Source organism: Vespa mandarinia, chromosome 14 (assembly GCF_050613455.1).
Source record: "Vespa mandarinia isolate Hongniang chromosome 14, ASM5061345v1, whole genome shotgun sequence".
NCBI lineage: Eukaryota > Metazoa > Arthropoda > Insecta > Hymenoptera > Vespidae > Vespa > Vespa mandarinia.
Genome location: NC_140823.1, coordinates 580682 through 600581, shown reverse-complemented (window position 1 = coordinate 600581; position 19900 = coordinate 580682). Strand labels below are relative to the sequence as shown.

The 19900-nt window shown below is 26.9% G+C and overlaps 4 protein-coding genes across 11 annotated transcripts; 2 read left to right on the top strand and 2 right to left on the bottom strand.

Annotated features, from left to right (window-relative positions):
* Positions 1-56: 56 nt before the first annotated feature.
* On the top strand, positions 57-3927 carry Art1 (arginine methyltransferase 1). 5 transcript variants are annotated; one of them, XM_035862734.2, is made up of 3 exons: positions 57-147; positions 591-730; positions 1655-3927. In XM_035862734.2, exons 2-3 carry the CDS (start codon positions 665-667, stop codon positions 2735-2737), a joined length of 1149 nt encoding a protein of 382 aa, XP_035718627.1. In that variant the 5' UTR covers positions 57-147; positions 591-664; the 3' UTR covers positions 2738-3927. The 5 variants fall into 5 exon arrangements, with proteins under 5 accessions (XP_035718627.1, XP_035718626.1, XP_085517299.1 ...); XM_035862733.2 differs by having other exon boundaries at positions 70-396; XM_085661173.1 differs by having other exon boundaries at positions 70-466.
* Positions 3928-4152: 225 nt separating this feature from the next.
* On the bottom strand, positions 4153-7473 carry Sec10 (Exocyst complex component Sec10). Its single transcript, XM_085661172.1, has 7 exons — positions 6960-7473; positions 6428-6871; positions 5780-6357; positions 5229-5717; positions 4621-5128; positions 4390-4531; positions 4153-4310 (listed from the first exon to the last, which is right to left on the bottom strand). The coding sequence occupies exons 1-6, from the start codon at positions 6990-6992 to the stop codon at positions 4433-4435; spliced, it is 2151 nt and encodes a 716-aa protein (XP_085517298.1). The 5' UTR covers positions 6993-7473; the 3' UTR covers positions 4153-4310; positions 4390-4432.
* Positions 7474-7827: 354 nt separating this feature from the next.
* Positions 7828-16253, top strand: gig (TSC complex subunit tuberin). 4 transcript variants are annotated; one of them, XR_014982940.1, is made up of 29 exons: positions 7828-7990; positions 8271-8407; positions 8499-8692; positions 8798-9001; positions 9083-9257; positions 9354-9554; positions 9623-9764; positions 9849-9997; positions 10073-10245; positions 10306-10474; positions 10592-10813; positions 10889-11150; positions 11221-11339; positions 11413-11577; positions 11673-11838; positions 11917-12113; positions 12190-12306; positions 12372-12553; positions 12662-12875; positions 13074-13508; positions 13583-13757; positions 13824-14034; positions 14100-14280; positions 14368-14550; positions 14615-14790; positions 14869-15217; positions 15295-15435; positions 15788-15918; positions 15987-16122. XR_014982940.1 is itself a non-coding variant. In XM_035862730.2 (29 exons), exons 1-29 carry the CDS (start codon positions 7921-7923, stop codon positions 16194-16196), a joined length of 5478 nt encoding a protein of 1825 aa, XP_035718623.1. In that variant the 5' UTR covers positions 7828-7920; the 3' UTR covers positions 16197-16253. The 4 variants fall into 4 exon arrangements, 3 of the variants coding, with proteins under 3 accessions (XP_035718623.1, XP_035718622.1, XP_035718621.1); XM_035862730.2 differs by having other exon boundaries at positions 13836-14034; positions 15748-15918; positions 15987-16253; XM_035862729.2 differs by having other exon boundaries at positions 13833-14034; positions 15748-15918; positions 15987-16252.
* A 288-nt stretch (positions 16254-16541) lies between these two features.
* LOC118440141 (methylglutaconyl-CoA hydratase, mitochondrial) lies at positions 16542-18509 on the bottom strand. Its single transcript, XM_035862736.2, has 3 exons — positions 18194-18509; positions 17048-17836; positions 16542-16981 (listed from the first exon to the last, which is right to left on the bottom strand). The coding sequence occupies exons 2-3, from the start codon at positions 17794-17796 to the stop codon at positions 16822-16824; spliced, it is 909 nt and encodes a 302-aa protein (XP_035718629.2). The 5' UTR covers positions 17797-17836; positions 18194-18509; the 3' UTR covers positions 16542-16821.
* Between the last annotated feature and the right edge of the window lie 1391 nt (positions 18510-19900).

Here is a 19900-nt window from a genome sequence, read left to right as displayed (position 1 = left end):
ATATATTTAACACAAGATAAAACGAATATCCGGATGACCGCACTGCGCATCCGGCAGGGACGTATCAAATGATTCTTTGCTGTTGAGAATCGTACCTTCCAGGACATTTCGTCATTCCGTTTTTCGTGATAATCATTTTTACCATTTGTATGTTCCTTTTGTATAGTCTCTTGTATTAAATGATAAGAAAATCAATGTAAGATTATATTTAACAAAGAATTGACGTTATCCATTATTGAAAGATATATTATTGTTAAATGTAACAGTTGCATAAAAAAAGTTCAACATCAATTTTGGAGCAGATTGAAAATTGAAATAATGTGGAATATTAATGTATAGAAATATAGTTGTAAAGTGTGTGTTATTTCGAAAAAATAGTTATTACAATATTAAATGGTAATCTACTATTTATGTTATTATTATATATTGCGTTTTACAAAGATAATCTACACTCCATTTTCATAAGGTGTTGAATCGCTTTTCATACTTAATAAGCTTTTATTGATAATAATTATTCAGCTATATGCATTGTTATTAAATAACATCACTTTTTAAATTCTGATTGTAATTTGTCTTTATTCGATTAATAGTACTTAAATTCACCCGTTATGTCCACGGTTGCATACGTTCCTGAAGCTAGTCGTCTGCTGTGACGCGGAACAAAATGGCGGCAGCTAATGAAGTGCCGGTAGAAATTAACCAGAGTGGCATGTGTACAACGGAAAATCAGGTAAGCTTAGATGAATAATTTTTTTAATAAAATCAGGAAAATGCTTAAAAGAAATCTGTTACGTAAGATATTGTAGTAAGAAATATATTTATTACTTCGACTGGTAAGAAATGCTATTGTTATATATACTAATTATTTTTACTGCGGTTCGCATCAATGAATTACAGCAAATACATTATTGAATGTATTGTTATTTCTAAAATTGGCTTCTAGGCGATAATATTAAAATATCATAAATAATATTTTCGCATTGTTTCAAATTAATTGAACCACGTTCATCACTGTACTGGCGTTGCTATACAATTTATAACATGAATTATATGCGTATGTGATGTGCAATATTCATAGATAATTCGGTCTCCAAAAGACGCCATTCATTTTGGCGGGCACGTGCATCTTCTTCTTAGATTGTACAAAGTAGTTTCTTACATTTTTATCGTTTTTATTGCATAATTATTCATCATAAATGAATAATATTTTAAATAATATTTATACTATATATTTTACATAGCTGTATTTTATATACATATATATATATATACCAATATATTTATATAAGATTTAATTATTTATATTTGTAGCAGAATAAAATATACTTTGTAAAAAGTATACATCACATGGTTTAAATTAATATTTAATTTCATTAATATATTTCCAAATTAATCTATGAACTTCTTATTATTACTAATAAAAATTATCTGTTATTTGTAAGAACAATTATTTTATTTAAAAAAAGATTAAAAAGTATAAAATAACCAATTTATTATATTTTGAAAATAGTAGAATTTTATCAATTATTTTATAATGAGATCGTGTTGGAATTTTTTATAGATGTATATTTTTTACTTGTATAGTTAATAAAATTTGTGTAAAATAGGACCTAATTTATAATACTATAATGTATGTCATAATTAATGATTACAGACTTCAAAAATGGAATCAATGGATGTTGGAGAATCAGCTCCTGTACCAGCTACAAATGCTAGTGTACCACCATGCAAAGAATCTGTATCTGTTGAAGATATGACATCCAGAGATTATTATTTTGACTCTTATGCTCATTATGGAATTCATGAAGAAATGTTAAAGGATGAAGTACGGACAATGACATACCGTAACTCCATGTATCACAATAAACATCTTTTTAAAGGAAAAACAGTTCTTGATATAGGTTGTGGTACAGGTATATTATCCATGTTTGCAGCAAAAGCCGGAGCTGCCAGAGTGATTGGAATAGAATGTTCCAATATTGTTGAATATGCAGAAAAGATAGTAGAAGCTAATCAGCTTTCAAATGTTATAACAATTTTGAAAGGCAAAGTTGAAGAAGTTTCTTTACCTGATGGTATAGAAAAAGTTGATATTATTATATCTGAGTGGATGGGTTATTGTTTATTTTATGAATCTATGCTGGATACGGTGCTTTTTGCTAGAGATAAGTGGCTTCGTGAAGATGGAATGTTATTTCCTGATAAAGCAACTTTATTTATATGTGGCATCGAAGATAGACAATATAAAGATGAAAAAATAAATTGGTGGGATGATGTGTACGGCTTTGATATGAGTAGTATAAGGAAAGTAGCCATTAGCGAACCGCTGGTGGATATTGTAGATCCAAAACAAGTTGTTACAAATGCATGTCTTATCAAAGAAGTTGATCTATATACTGTAACAAAAGCAGATTTAGAATTTTCATCACCATTTACTCTTCAAGTTCGTAGAAATGATTATGTTCAAGCACTAGTTACATTCTTTAATATTGAATTCACTAAGTGCCACAAACGGATTGGCTTTAGTACAGCGCCTGAAGTGCAGTACACACACTGGAAGCAGACAGTGTTCTATTTTGATGAATATATGACAGTGAAGAAAGGAGAAGAAATATATGGTGTATTTTCCATGAAGCCCAATGCAAGAAATTATAGAGATCTGGATTTCAGTATTGAGTTGGACTTCAAAGGAGATTTGTGCGAAATTCATGAAACAAATACGTATCGTATGCGCTGATATCCGTGAGCTTCTATATCCTTCTTTTACTACAATAGTTCTTCAGACTGTTTAGTGAAATCTGAACTTAAAACCCTTTTATTATTATTGAATTGTGCTAATCATCTACCATATTTAACAGTACGGTACAAGTACGGTAAAATATATTTTACTCTTTTTTTACGACCAATAAAATCTAATAAAATGGTGTCATTTTTACACATTTGTATGCTTTATTTCTCTATAATATTATAAAATATAAGACGCTGAATAGATCTATATGTAGCATTATTTTTTACATAATACATATTCTTGTACCGTATTATCAAAAGTATTTTTTAAAAATGTGTTAAAAATTTTGAGCTCTTACTGAACAATATGTTACTAGATATTACTGTTACAAATGCTTATGTTTCTGAAAATACTTAAAAATTTCAATCATCCAATAAGTCAATATACAATGTACATAGAAAGAATATTTCACTAAAATATTCTTCTGTTTTTCTTTTTATTTTTTGCCAAGATTGCCATGCGTATGTATGACTTTCATATGAATAATATTTATGTGTAATGATTCATCAGAAAAAAGCATACAAACATATAATCAGATAGAAAATGAATTTTCATGCATAATAAAAAACAAAAAATCTGTATTAAATATTTTATAGTAAGCAAACACATAAAGACAAAGTGTAATTCGTCTTTGTGATATTCAATAAATTATAATTGTGCGTGAAAATTCTAACGTTCTAGTATAGCCTTTGAATTATGTACTAATAATGAAATTCCCTAAATCAAATTTTCTGTTTTTTGTTTATTCCATTTGTATCACCATTGTTTGGATGCTTCCGTTTAAGTAAATAAGTTACTCAAAATGAGTAAACACTAATAATGTGGAATTAATATATTTATTAAGTATACGCGTCAATATACAAAACACGTGTGATCATTTTTAATACATTAATATTCATCTCTTGATTCGACTTAATTTTTAAGAGAGAGATAGAGATGTCATATATTACATTACTTATTACAATATTACTCAATATAAAGCAATTTAGTGTTAATAAAATTTAAAATTTGTTTTAATGTTTACTGCACTATTATGAAAGATGATATAATTTTATATTTTACATTCTTTTAGTTAGATATTGGAACTAAATCAATGTATAAATTTCATGTGCAATGGTGTAAATGAAAATTTTTTCTAATATAATTGAAGCGGAAGCATGTTCTTATCCTATACTTAGTTATGTCATGTACATAATTAAAAGAGATGAAAGAAATAATGAGCCCTAGAAAGGAAGTTTCTTTATGACAATTATTATACATTAATAAATTGTTAGTATACATTTGCTATAAAAGGAATATACTTTTACTAATTTCAATTTAACATAGAATGTCATATGTTTAAATATTTTTTACTTTTTACTTAAAATATCAAAAAGGTCAATTTATTTTACAATATGTGGTATATACTTAAAGAAAGAGAAAGAGACACATGTATGTTACTATTTACAAATAACAATTCCTTTTTGCATACATATTTCATTTTACGTGATAATCTTATGGCCAATCATTGTTAATTTTATATCTGTAAAAGGAAAAAAGATAGTAATTGCATACAATCAACATTACACATATTTTACACTATATTATTCAAAATACTCAACAGTATTGAACATTATTCAAAATTTGTATGGATAAAATATACTATCACGTTGCAAGGCCTTTTAGACAATTGGCTAATTTCTGAGTTTTGTAGTCTGTCCTCAATTGAATGAAGTTAAGTAAAACTGAACGATCAAGTACAGCCTAAAACGATTATAGAAATGATTATAGATTATCTGTGATATGTATTTTCTAAAATATTACATATAGTTATAAATAAGAAAAAGATATACCAATTGATCTCCTGAGCACACTTGTTTCAAATTTTCTGGTTTTACTAAAAGTAAATTGCATAATGCATGCAATGTATCAAATGATGATGTAACAACATCAACGTCAAGTTCTTTAACACATTTTCTATATTCATTCATATCACATATTGCACACATTGCACCAGCAGAATTAAATAGAAATTGTTGTAAATGATCATAAATTACTTTATGAAATCGAACTCCAAGTTCTGTTAAAGCAGTTTCTAAATTCTTCCCATCTAGAGTATTTCTAATGTGACGTATCATTCCCGTTACATATTGCACTACTGTCAGACAAGCTGAAGTACTTAAAGTATCTACATCAGTATCAGGTTTAAAATCAGTTTTTTTCTGTTCATTTTGTAAGTAAATCTTAACCCAGCCAACAATGGCACTTATACTTCTTTCTAAACCTGTATCTAGTTTCATATCAATTTGATCTAATACAACTTTTTTCTTTAACATACAATCTCCATGTTTTGCTGTACCCCTGAAAAAATAATATTAAGTTAAAATTCAATTAATATATTTTTTTTGTATATTATATAATTATTAAAATTTAATAGAGAAAAAGAGAAAGAGAAATTTACATGATGAGAGGAAGCACACTATCATTAAATTGTTCTTCCAAAAGACGAACTATTGCATTGCATTGATGCATGACATTGAAAAAATGTATTTCTGGTTGAGTTCTACTTTCTGGTATTGGTACACTTTGTAATCCTAACTCTAATGCATAATCAACATGTTCATTTATCAAATATTGTAACAATGTTTCAAAAATTTGAGCTGCATTTACAGATAAATCATTTAGCTGTGATAATAATTGACATCTTTGAAAAGCCATTTTACTTCTTTGTAAAAGTGCAATAGCTAATTCTTCTGAAAGAAATGTTTCTCCACCATAATCTTCTATTTGAGCAATATTTATGTTTGTTCTTGCTGCAAGTGCAGCTTGTAAATCACGACGTAATTCTTGAAAACCACCAGTTTGTAGTTGCTTTTTTTGATGATTTTTGGATTCATAATATTCAATTAATAAAGCTGCTGATTTTTCCCGCAATGCTTTCATCTCAGTGCTAAAACATTAAATGGATTAATTATTTGTAAATTCAGAACATTGTCCAAAATATAAACTTACGTGATGTAAGTATCTAAATATTTTTGAAATATATTTCTAGTTAATTTTTTAAGGTAACTATCATCAGTACCCATATTAAACATTTTCAATTCATTTGATAATTTCACTGTTCTTCCATATAAATCATGCAAATTTCTAAGATATTTGTCAGAATCAGTTTTATCAGCCAGTTTAGCAACAGCATATTTTTGAAGTCGTAGATGGTAAATATTTAGGACAAATTTTGCCATTACTTGCTCTGGATTAGAAAATACTTGTTCCATTAATTTATTGTATTTTGTACACATGGGTATCACATCTTGAAAAACGTCTTTTCCACCAAATGAACCCATTTGGCTTTGTTCTATAAATGCATCAATGCATTGTGAATAACCTTTAAATTGAGATAATACAGATGCTAATTCTTTCATTCGAACTGCATCTTCTCTACTATGTGCTTGAACAAATTCTTCTATCAGATTACGCTCGATTTCATCATATTTAACGCTTATCTTTTTCTTTGCATGTTCAAATTTTTCTGCAGGTAACTCTTGAGCAATGAGATGTAATTTCTGAATTACATCTGCTGCCTCATCTAACTAAAATAAAAAAAGAATTTAATAATTTACTTTCTAAAGCACTTTTGTTCTCTAAGCATAATATTCTTACTGAAGTTTTATCTGTAAAAATTGGATCAGTTAAAGGTCCAGGACTTAAGAATTCTGAAAAGTGTCGCATAAGTTTTTGAGCTTCAACTGCTCTAGCTCTTGGTATATTAACACTTTCTAATTGATCTCCTAAATGAAGAACTTTGGTAGCAACAGAATTTATTCTTTCGTCTAACTGATGAAATAAGTCAATCGAATGTTTATTTCTTTCTTGTAAATCTAATATTTCAAGCGCATGTCTGGCTTCTTCATCTTTTAAGCCAGCTTCAAGCTTGTCACATTTTTTCTGCTGACGTTCTTGTAAAATTTGTAAATCCTTAATAGCTTGTAAGAAAGTCTCATGTACAATGACAGGATCAAAAAATGCTTTGCCTCCATCTTTTGTTTTATCATTAACAGTTCTCCAAGCTAGACGTTCAACAAATTCTTCAGGATCAAAAGGCTCCTAGAAAAATTATTAACATGATAACATATTACATTGTAATATATACATATTTATACACACACATATGTATATATAATCTCAAACTTACTTGTTCCAATTCTTTCATATATTGTTGCATCATTTTGAAAAACTTCTTTAAATTTACGAATAAATTATAATGTATTTATATATAATAATAATACTATTATATGAGAATAAGGTTAGAAATAAAATTGAGTTACTTTATAATGTTTGAATAAAAATATACAAATATACGATTTATTATTCTCCTGATAGAATAAATGACATATGGTAAACTAAATATATAATGATTTAGTACGTATTTATTCTATTATAATTACAGTAACATCAATGCTGCTCAAATAAACACTTTATAATCACCGCCTGAATTCTGACCAATTAACGCAAGTTCTTATTTATTCGTAGATTTTTATTTACATTGAACGTCATTTAACGAAATATTTTATAAATGTATAATATTTTAATATATTATAATTTATCAAAATTTATATTACATAACATTAATTATATGATATTATAAATCATAACTTTCAAGACCTAATGATATCTAATCAAGAGCATAAAATCTCTATTATGACAGATACTCTGCGATTTTAATTTTGTACATGCAAAGCACTGTAAAAGTCAGGTCACGTTACATATATATATTTGGATTGCTTACAATTTAAATCTTATTTATTAAAGACTCTTTATATAATTTTATAAAAAAAAAAATTTGAAAAAGAAGAATAGCAAATTATCAGTAATGTGAATATTTTCCATCCTACAAATATTTATTGTGAAAATATCGTACAATAAAAGGCAAAGTTGATATTGTAGATCTCTATAAATTGTGATAAAGTAAATCTCTATTACCATCAAAATTTTTTAACGAAAAATTTCATATGAATTGTAGAATCTATAAAATTCATATTCCTTGACTCAGATTTGTTTTTGACATATCCAATGTTATATGATATACTACAATGGAAATCTTTTGAAACTTGTTTTATTTTGTATGTTTTAGTTAAAAATCTAAAATATCGAAAATGAGTTCAAAGGATAAAGATAATAAAACTTTACACGATAAATTGAAGCAATTCTTTCGTATTAATAAAGGTAAATTAAGCTCGAATATTATTTAAAATTTTTAATTCTGAACAAGTTTTCTAAATTCATTTATTTATTAAAATAAATCAATATTTTTAATATACTTGTTAATTTATTACGAAATTTAATCTCATAATTTATAAATTGTTAAAATATATATAGACTTTTTTTAATAATACAGGCATTTAATTACATGTTATAATTTTTTGTGAAAGTACTTGTAACTATTATAAATATTTCAATTAATGTACATTAATAATATATGCTTTTTTACCATATTATTTTTTAGGAAATTATAAAAGTCGTGAAGATTTTACATTGTCACATGACATTGAAAAAGAAATTAGTCCTGATAGTCCAGTACATCATCGTACAAAAGTTATTAAAGATTTGTGTGATGCAGTACTTAATCAACAATGGGAAGATGTATATATATATATTATTGTTATTTGTCAAATAATTTATATATTTAAATAGTAAAAATTTATTACATATATATGTTATTATTTTCTATTAGAGAGCAGCTGAACGTTTATGGAATTTAGTTCAAGATTTATTGGGAAAGGATATACCACGTGAACATAGACATGTAACATTAAATTTCTTAAAATGTCTTGTGCAAGGGCAATATTCCAAATTATCTTCTTTAATGCGAGTAAAATTTTTTATGGTAGTAAAAGATCATAATATTCCTGAAGACATTGGTCCTAGGTAATATAATTGATTTTGGATTTAATTTTTTTTTTTTTTATTTATTTATTATAACAAAAGACTAGAATTATATATAAATAAATTATTTAAATGAATGTATATTAGGTTAGAATTGCTCCAAAGTTTAACAGAAAATGGAAAAGATATTTTACATTTGGAGGAAAGAATGGGCCCATTTGTATTAGAATGGCTCCCAACAGTAACTAATGATGATGGTAAACGGGGTGCTGAATTTCTATCACTCTTAGTTAACATTATAAAGTTTAATTCTGCTTACATCGATGAACATATTATTTCGGGTCTTATTCAGTAAATATGATAATATTTTCATTAGTAAAATTTATTTTCTATAATATTTTATAGAAAATTTCTTTAATTTGTACATTTCAGGTGTATTTGTCATCTTTGTTATTATAGTAATAACACGGATGTAGTCTCAGGATGCTTAGAAGTTCTCGATGCAATTGTATGCTACAATAATTTACAATCAGATTCATTACAGATGTTTATTATAGCATTATGTAGAAGTGTTAATGTTGAAACATATTGTCAGATAAGCTGGAAAGTATGTAGTATAATAAATTTATTTTTATTTCTTTCTTTAAAACTATTATATATACAAGAATTATATATTATTTACCAATATATATATTTAATGCAGATAATGAGAAATTTGTTGGGTACTCATATGGGACATTCTGCATTATATACAATGTGTCGTTTGTTGCAAGATACAAATTATCAACGTGATGTACGGCTCCTTAGAGGTGCTGTTTTTTATGTTAATATGGGATTATGGGGTACACATCGAATTCCTAAATTAGTTTGTACACCAACATCAGTTTTGCCTTCATTTCATCAGGTAAATATGTCGTAGATAATTTTAAGAATTGTTACTGTACACTTAAAAAGTATAACTATCTTTCCAAGGCTCTACAATGCAATCATCCAATTGTTATGTATGAAGTTACATTATCAATTCAAAGATTAGTGAATAAATGTGGTGCTGAACTTCATGAACCTACATGGAGTATTATTCTTGATATCATAGAAGAAATAATAGTACATACTGGTAATTTATATATCATGCGTGAATGTTTATAATTTTTTATTTACAAAAAAGGACAAATTAGAACTTGATATATTATTTGTTCAGAAACTAGTAATCAACCAGCCACAAAACAAGTATCAATAAGTTTGCATGAAACAATAAATAATATTGAAAATCTACTTGATATTAATCATTACAATGGTTATGTACAAAGATTTTATAATCTTGTAGAACGTTGTAGTAATGTACGCTCTGTAAGTATGCACATGTGAGATAATATTTCAAGGTAAAGTTCAAATTATATACTTACTTTTAATTATATTTTTTAGGAATCTTCAGTTTTAAAATTAATCGAATATAGAGCTTCTAGAATAAATCCTATGCATCATCATTGGCAATCTCGACTATTATCATTAATGGAACTTTATTATAAAACTGATACACGTACTAATATAAGAGTAAAAGCTCTTGATGTATTAGGAAATGTCATTCAAGTTAATAGGTATTATTAATTTTTATATTTATGAAATATTGAATAGAGCAATGTATTTTGTATTTTTAGGTCACAATATGAAGATGAGTTAATAGAACGCATAGTTGTGCCATATTTGCAACATGTGGATATGGATCCAGATATCACAATCCGTAATGTTGCTGCATATCTTCTTGTGGACCTTTGCGTAGAATGTGAAACAAAAAGATGTTTGGAATTTTTAGATATATTAGAGAAGGTAATTAAATTTTTATACAATAACTACTGTATTTATTTTTGTTTTCTTTAATAAAATTATGTAATATAAATAGAGTGATCCAGGAGTAACCAAGCATTTGAATGTTTTTATTTTTAGATAATTAATAAACCATTTACATCAGATACATCAATATCGATTGATGCTGATATAAAGGATGTAAAAACAGCTGTTGTTGGTATAATAAAAATACTTTCTTTCAAGATGTATCATTTGCCATCAAGTCATGCTATTTGTGCTTACAAAATTTTAGTAAATCATCTTGAGCAGCATTATAAAGATCCTTCTGTCTTCCATAATATATCTACAATTAGATATTTGGTATGAGAGACACAAAGTAAATATTTCCTTCAATTTTATATCTTATAAAATAACAGTATATTTTATTTAATTTAGATTTTTGACTGCTTTTTAAAAATCAGAGCAGATAGTTTGTATCATCTTGGTATCCTGGATCCATCAAATACAACAATAATACGTTACAGTCCTTATTTAGTATTGGAACATTCTCCATCTGAAAGAATGAGTAATGCTGGTGGTAGTAGCAGTCCTCCACCTGCTAGCCCTGCACTATTGCAGCATATTTCTTGTCAGATTACTCACATGTCTTTAACATATGCTTGTAAAGCTGTTATTTCTTGTATAAAACAAGAAAAAGGTTAGAATTTCAATTAATTTGCACAATCAAAAAATCTAAACTTATTCATTAATCGCATTATATATTACAGATTGGAAAGTTTTACAACTTGTATTAAAAGAATTACCACAAGTTATGCAAAATAGAGCTTTGATATTATCTTGGCATAATAGTGATATTGATTTCTTTGCTACAGCATTGTGTTCCATGGTAAATTTTTTGCTCATAATTTCTTTTCTTTAATTACATTTATTAACAATAATTAATTTGAAATATTTTACAGGTTAGTGATAAAAATTTAAGACTACCAGAATCTTTATATAATGTACCACTTAAGTTTACTCTTTCTGAATTTCGAGTTTATGTCTTTCCAGTATTAGCATCTTTGGCTTCATATCATGCTCACTTAGAACCTAATTTACAACAAAGACTAATAAAATGTTTGGAGGTATTATACAGAAATAAATATATAATATTGCATTATGTGTCTGTGTTGTACTCCAATATATTAACATACAAATGTTTGATTGATTTGGAAAACAGATTGGTTTAACAGCAAAATGTGCTAGTCAGTGTGTTACTAGCCTCACAACTTGTACTTTAGAAATGCGTGGTGCTATGAATAAGCTTTTAACTGAAGTACTTTCAATCTTAACAAAAATCTCAGCTACAGTCCATATTGCTATTCCTATATTGGAATTTTTGTCTAGTGAGTATATAGATCATAAAATTAAATCTTTAAGTGTTATGTTGTATTGAAATAATATAACTTAAAACATTGTTTTAGCTCTTACTAGACTACCAAAGGTTTTTGCCAGTTTTATTGGAGATCAGCATATGTCTGTATTTGCTATACTATTGCCATACACTAATCCATTTAAGTATAATCATTATACAGTGTCATTGGCTCATCATGTAATAGCTGTATGGTTTTTAAAATGTAGACTGCCATTTAGAAGAGATTATGTTAAATTTATTACTACAGTGCGTAATATTCATTAACATATTTTAAAGTTTTAAATTATAATGACAATATTAATATAATTGTTTTTTAAAATAGGGTCTTCGTGCAAATGTGATAGTTCCTTTTGAAGAAGGACATTTGATGAAATCTGATTTTAGTTCAATTAATGAAGATTCTTCAAATAGAAAGCGTAGTTCTAGTCTAACAGAGCAGGTATAAATATATAATAATTTATCGTTTCTATTAACTTTATATCATATAATGATATCATTATATAGGGCAGTAGAGGTAGAAGAGAAAGACCAATAATGACCAACCGTATGATAGGAGAAAGTAGAGCCTTAGATTTGAAACCACCAATTGATGAGGCATTAATGAATTTTCACATTGAACTTACAGAAACTTGTATCGATCTTATGGCTCGATATACTTTCTCAACTTATTCTGCTCGTCCAAAGAGGTAACCATTCGGTTTTGTGATTTTCTTAATGGCATTTAAATATTAAAATATTACTTTCTTGTGAAAATTGATGATCTTATATATATATATATCTTTTTTGTATTTCAGATTACCAGCAGCAGATTTTCTTCTTAAAGAAGGTCAATCTATGACGTGGCTTCTTGGTAATAGACTTATTACTGTTACAACAAGTGGCTGCAGTAATAAAGCAATGCGTGGTGGTTTATGTGACAATTGTTGGGTAGCATGTAAATCCAGGCCTCAATCACCTGAACATATAAAGTCTTCCCAAACAAATTTACGCAGATTATCTAGTTTGGAGGTATATTAAACAATCATTTATATTTCAGATGTTGTAAATACAAAAAAATTTATATAATTATTTATGTGAATTTCCAAAATTTAATTGAGTTCTTTTATAATTACTAAGAATAAATTTTTTATTTTAAATAGAACTACGTGTATGTGCATGTATGATCTTTAAAGATGCAATATTAAGTTATTAAGCAATTTTTTTTAGACTGGGAAAGAAGAAAAATTGTCTAGACAATCTTCTGGTGGACATGGAAGTTCTAATGCAAATGCTACTGCGAATTGTCCAATTGAAGAATCTAAAAAATCAATAGATGATATTGATAATACAAAACGAGAAATTCTCATAGAAAAGAATAAAAAAGATCATAAAAAGCAATCAAAATTAGAACAAATACTTGAAATTAAAAAAGATGAAGAGCATGTACTTTGCGCTTGCTGGTGTCAAGGTTGGGCTGAAATATATGTGCGTAGACCTACAGGTGATATGTCCTGGATTATGAGAATTCAAAATTCTATGCAATTTGAAACTCCAATGGATTTTCCCGTACATGACATTATGGCTCTTTATATGCCGCTTCCAAATGATGTATCAACCAAACAACAAGAATCTACTGTAGATTACTCAGGAGATGAAGCAGAGGTATTTAAAAGATCATTAATTGTGGCGCTAATAAAAAACAATTAAATTATAACAAAAGTTAAATGTTATTTTAGGATGGATTAGATAAAAATGATTTTCCACAAAGTGAACAAAGTAGTATAATGAAATCAATGACTTCTTCGTCTGTATCTTCAGGGCCAATTGCAATACCCAGTTCACCTGCTCGTCCGAGTCCTTCGCGTCAAAGTTCACAAGACAGTTTTGAAAGTTTAGAGGAAGGAGAAGATGGTATGTTTGATAAATTAATGATATGGTATAGTAATATATATATTCAAAATTATAATTTAAATATAGATATTATAGTAGATATCAGACGGGCTCGAAATCCAGTACGTAGATCTAACTCAAGTCCTGAAATGAGTGCTAACTGGAAAAATCCATTTTTAAATAAAGAAAAAATTAATTTACAACAATTTGATAAAGATCTGTCTACTATGGATATAGACATTAAATTAGATGCAGAATTGAAAAAACATGTAAAAACTACTTTTTCAAAAGACATGAGGTAAGTTTATATTTCATTTATTTTTTGTTAAAAGTTTGTATTACAGATATGTTATTTAATTTTAGAGTAAGTTGTGAAGCAATACCAGAAGAAATGTTTAGCTTGGGCACTACACCTCCATCATCAGAGAATACTACAGATCATCCAAATACTTTACGATCACAGCGTTCGTATCCGGGAGCAATACAAGCCACGCAAATAACAACTACCAGTAATACTGTACCACCATCTCCTACAACTGCACAGGTATAAGACACAAAATGACAAGTTAGGTTTATTAATGTTGTTATATCATGTAATGATTTTGTAATATACATTTCTAAAATAATTTAGGCACCTGGAAATTTTTTGACAACACAAGTTCGCACATCGCAAATCCAGTCGACAGGAACAAAACCTCCGCAATCGCCTACACAAGTTTATTCTCGTTTGGTCAATTATGATACTAATCAGAAACAGATACCAATAGCTATTGAAAATAAACCTCCTATTGGAAGAAATCTACTTATCGATAAGGTATATTAATTGTAATGCATTATATGAACTATAATTTATTATTTGCTTTGTCTCACTTTATTAGAAAGATGAAAGGCCGGATCCCTCTGCATTACCACCTTTACCAATACCTTTTCGTGATAGAGGACATACTATATCTGTAATGAGTCCAGTTACGAAGTCCCGTAATGAATGGAATACTGCTCGTCGAGGTAATTCACCACGTATTAAGGAATCCCCTCGAACCGGTATTAATCCTAGGTAATATATATAATTCGGATAAATTAATGGATCTATAAATCTATGACTAAATTAATGTATAAAATATACGTATTACAGTTTTGTATTTTTACAATTATATCACACTGCACATTTTGGTACTACAACAGAAAAGCCTTTATTAGTCCCTCAAACAACTGCTATACAAAGAGCAGTAACAAATTTGGATAGAATACAACCATATGAAACACATAAAATTGGAGTATTATATGTTGGTCCAGGACAAGCTTCAAATGAGGTTGAGATTTTAGCAAATCAGCATGGTTCTGATCGATACATGAAATTTTTAAAAGATTTAGGAACTTTGATACGACTAAAAGATGTAGATGAAAGTGTATTTTTAGGAGGTTTAGATCGCAATGGCGAAAATGGAAATTTTGCATATATATGGCAAGATGATGTTACACAAGTTTGTACTTCAGTTTAAAATAATAAATTATAATATTTGTTTATTATAAAATAAAAAAAAATCTGTTTTTGTTTTAGGTTGCATTTCATGTAGCTACATTGATGCCAACAAAACAAAGTGATCCAAAATGCACTTCAAAGAAACAACACATTGGAAATAATTATGTAACTGTTGTTTATAATGAATCCGGAGAGTCGTATAATATTCAGACTGTCAAGGTTAGATATTAATTAATATATATGTTCTCAATTAATCTATTAAAAATTAATATCTGAATAATTAGTAGAGTAAATTTTTGAGATACACGTTCATGCACATGCGTGTGTGTGTGTAAAGTAAACATTTAAGTATCTATTAATTTTAATATTTGTTGAAATACTCTGTAATAGTTTAATAAACTTATCTTACATAATTAATCTATATAATGATATTTAGTAGTATATAATAATGTTTAATAATATATAATGAAAAGTTAATATATAATGAAAAGTTAATTAATGAAATATGTTTACGTTAAATTTTTATTTTAGGGACAATTTAATTATGCTTGTGTTGTGATCCAACCTTTAGATCATGGCACTAATCAAGTAACAGTACAAGCAAGAGAAGAACTTGCAGAACATATTGGTCATAGTGAACCAAAAATTATCTCTGATGAAAACCTAGCTATACTTGCACGTCAACTTGCTTTACATGCAAATGTAAGTTCTATATAATGAATAACAACAATTAATTTTACTATCTTTATTTTTTTTGTTTTTACATTCAGCTAGCTTCGATGGTATCTTCTTCCTTAAAACAAAACAGTCATAATCCATATGCTTCCAACTGGTTGGAACGTTTGAGGCATATTAAAAGACTACGAAACAGAGTACTACAAGAATCCGTAAGTAATAATGCTGATGGTAATTCAGATGATTTGTCACCAAGATCTAATAAACGAGTTTATATGGATGACTTTACTGAATATACTACATAAATTTATTAAAAAAATTATGTTATAAAAAAATTAAGTCATTAAATATATATCTAATATTTATCATAGTTGTTTTCTTGTAATCATCTTAATTCTTTATATTCATAAAATTAAACAAATAAGTTATAATTGAATTTCATTTAATTACTTTCTTGAAATATAAAGCAAGATTAATTATTTACTATCTTAAACATATGTATATTTAAAAAAATATATTTCTAATACAGTAATTACAGTAATCATAACAATTATAAAAATCCCAACATATTAAAATATGCATATATATTAGTAAATATCTTAAAAAATTCGTATAACATTCGTATACATATAATATACAATTTGAGTTGTATATACATATTTCTTTCTTTCAAGATAAACTAACAATAATTCAAGTATAAACATTAGACTAAACAATAATTACAACCACGTTTAAATATTTAAATTTACACAAGATATTATTAAAATATGAGATTAAACTTTACCAGAAAATTATATTAATTATATTAATACAATTGATGCAAAAGTATCATATAAATATTGGTCCCCACAAATTCAATCTTTCAGTTATAGATTTTAAAAGATAACAATCATAATTGGATTCCAAATAATCATCCTATAATACATAAATTTATATACCTTTATAAATAGGCACTCGTTTTGCTGTAAATGCTGAAAGACCTTCTAATCTATCTTCAGTATTTATAACTTTATTGTAACATTGTTTTTCAATTTCTAATCCATCTTCTATAGACATTTCTATACCTTTTGATATAGCCTCTTTTGCTAGTCTAAGTGAGATTATAAAACATAGTATAATATGTTATAATACAAAATTAAGAATATATGATACTTACTTTACTCCAATAGGACCATTAGGTAGAATTTCTCTTGCAAGTGATAATGCAGCTTGATAAGCCGCATCACCATTTTTATTCTGTAGTACAACTTCATTTACAAGATGAATATTCTTTGCTTGTTGTCCATTCAAAATACGCGCTGTATAAATAAGTTCTTTAGCTATAGCAGATCCAACTATTCTTGGTAATCTCTGAGTACCACCGGCACCTGGTATTATTGCTAGTTTTGTTTCTACAAGACCTAGTTTTGCCTCTAAAGCTGCTATTCTAATATCTGTAGCCAATGCAAGTTCTAAACCACCACCCAATGCTACACCATCTATAGCAGATATAACTGGTATTGATATTGACTCTATGTCGTTCATAATATTCCTTAAGGATGTTACGAATTCTGACACTTCTGATTTACTCATCTTTAATCTTTCATACAAATCAGCACCAGCACAGAACATGAATGGTACCAGACTACGAATAATTAGTACTCGTAATTTATCATCTTGTTTAATAGTAGAGATTGCATTATTTAATTGCGAAACAAGATTTTTTCCAAAAGCATTACGGGTATTCGGGCGATTTAGTCCTAGAACTACTATACCATTATCTTTCCCATCAAGATATTTTAAGATCACTTCTTTTACCTCAGTTTCTAAATGTAACTTTGTATTAGTAGAAAATAATTGTGTTGCAATTCTACTGCCATTGTAAACAAGTGAAGCAATCTGAATGTTTTTTATTAAGGAAACCATGACTTAAAATATCAAAAATATTTTTTATGACAAATATAACCTGAAACAATTTTAATGATTATCAATAGTAAAAAAACATCTTATTTATTACAATTGTATTGCTTAAATGTATTTAAAGGTCTAAAAAATTAAATATAATATTGTAAATAGAAAATTTAATAAAATTTAATAATATTAAAATTTGATAATATTTAGTTTCTTACTATAATAATAAGAATTAATATTAATATTATAATAATATATTGAGAAATATCAATTTTTTTTATGTAAAAACAGTCAATATTATACATTAGATATATATCTATTTACATGATTTTTTTCGATTGAAAATTTTCATTGAAAATGGATAACAATAACATAAATAAAACAAAAATATGAATAATAATATATTACTTACTAACAATTTTCAGAATTAAATACACTACATTTATTAGGTACAGAATTCAATTTTTTAAAAATTTATTTGGACTTTGTACATTCTCATTTTGACCGATAATAAATCTATAGCATTATGCAAAGTGCTAGCTAGGAAAAAAAAATTAACGAAAGTTCAAATATGGCATATTTAACTTAACTTCAGCATTACCGCCAAATAATACAAAATTGTAATTCACAATTTTTAATTTTCTCTAGATAACTCATCATATATCATAGTATTTTTTTTTTTAATGTTATATAATTTGTAATACATGCAACATCATTTAAAAATATATCAAAAACACACAAAGTTACAGTTTTAAATGATTGGTTACGAACTGATTACCATCTTTCGTACGAAGCATAAATGACTTCAGTGGGTATGGACGAAATATGAACTACAAACGCAATAGGGAAGCATTGTCTTCACCATGTGTTTACTGTATCGATGTATAGGCTTGTATAGATTATACTTCTAACTAGGAGTATAAACTATGAAGATAGATTACTTAAAAAATATTTGTTAACTGTACGAACTTTATATTTCATCTTTCTAATTAAACTTATATATATGGCTAAAGTTTATTTAAACTATTTTGATTATTAACATATATATATGCGTAAATTTTTTCATCATTATTACCAAAGTGTGTTATATTCTTAGATATTGTGAGTTGGCGCGAATATTTATGGTTATTTGTACGTTTGTTATATAAAACAACTAAAATTATATAAAAAAAATTAAAAATATAAACAAAATTAAACAGGTTACAAAAAGTCCATCATTACTATCAAGTTACTAGGCAACATTTTTCGTTAGTGATAAAAACAACTTTATCAAGAAAAGCGTTATGTTGTTTGTTTATCTCAAAAGAAAAGAATAGGAACAATTTATCAGTATGAAAACTGTGAAGTATCTGTATGCATGGATTACTTCAAATAATGTCATACTATACAAAACAATATTCCTATCAATAGTCAATATTATCAATAATGTATATGTATGTAACAAGATTTATTCTTCCTTACATAATTTTTATTATATTTTTGTTTTTGTTTTTTATTACAGAGCACTGAACTTTTATATAATTGACATAGAATATATGTAAAAGTTACTGGAATATGATTTTTTCTTTTTTTTTTAATTTGTCTATATGAATACAATAAAAGAAAAATTGGTGATAAGAACATTATTTTTCATTTTTTCTTGATGCAAATGGATCATGCAAATGAATCAAGCAACCATCAGCTCAATATTACTTGTAATGAAATGTATATCATAAAAAAATAATATATATTATCTTTTTATTGCTAAAAATAATACATATTTTTTTTATGATATGCATTATATTATACTTTGTGAAAATTCTGGTCAACGCTAACTACACAGTAATTTCAACTACTACATTTATTAACTCTAATTAACTAAATTTTATGCAATTGAAAGATTTTATATTCTCCTATACAAATCCGTGTACATTCAACACGGTTAATTTTAAATCGATAGTACCATGAGATCTATTTCTCATATCTATACATTTTATTATCATTTTCATAACCTGCGTCTGTCATGAATAAATCTCGTGACGCGAAGAACACGAGATATATTTAAATATGCTTATTTCAACTCTATGTGCAGTTTCAGTGACTCCCACAAGTGCCATATCTTATACGTTTCGTTACTATG

Excerpts from the sequence above, each read along its gene's own strand:
- gig (XM_035862728.2), top strand. The coding sequence starts at position 7,921 with ATGAGTTCAAAGGATAAAGATAATAAAACTTTACACGATAAATTGAAG. Across the intron at positions 9,258-9,353 it reads ATTGTCAGATAAGCTGGAAA|ATAATGAGAAATTTGTTGGG; the intron begins GTATGTAGTATA and ends TATTTAATGCAG. Across the intron at positions 13,509-13,582 it reads ACTCAGGAGATGAAGCAGAG|GATGGATTAGATAAAAATGA; the intron begins GTATTTAAAAGA and ends ATGTTATTTTAG.
- LOC118440141 (XM_035862736.2), bottom strand. The coding sequence starts at position 17,796 with ATGGTTTCCTTAATAAAAAACATTCAGATTGCTTCACTTGTTTACAAT. Across the intron at positions 16,982-17,047 it reads AATGGTCCTATTGGAGTAAA|ACTAGCAAAAGAGGCTATAT; the intron begins GTAAGTATCATA and ends AATCTCACTTAG.
- Art1 (XM_035862734.2), top strand. The coding sequence starts at position 665 with ATGGCGGCAGCTAATGAAGTGCCGGTAGAAATTAACCAGAGTGGCATG. Across the intron at positions 731-1,654 it reads TGTGTACAACGGAAAATCAG|ACTTCAAAAATGGAATCAAT; the intron begins GTAAGCTTAGAT and ends TAATGATTACAG.
- Sec10 (XM_085661172.1), bottom strand. The coding sequence starts at position 6,992 with ATGATGCAACAATATATGAAAGAATTGGAACAA. Across the intron at positions 6,872-6,959 it reads ATATGAAAGAATTGGAACAA|GAGCCTTTTGATCCTGAAGA; the intron begins GTAAGTTTGAGA and ends TAATTTTTCTAG. Across the intron at positions 5,718-5,779 it reads TATTTAGATACTTACATCAC|CACTGAGATGAAAGCATTGC; the intron begins GTAAGTTTATAT and ends TTAATGTTTTAG.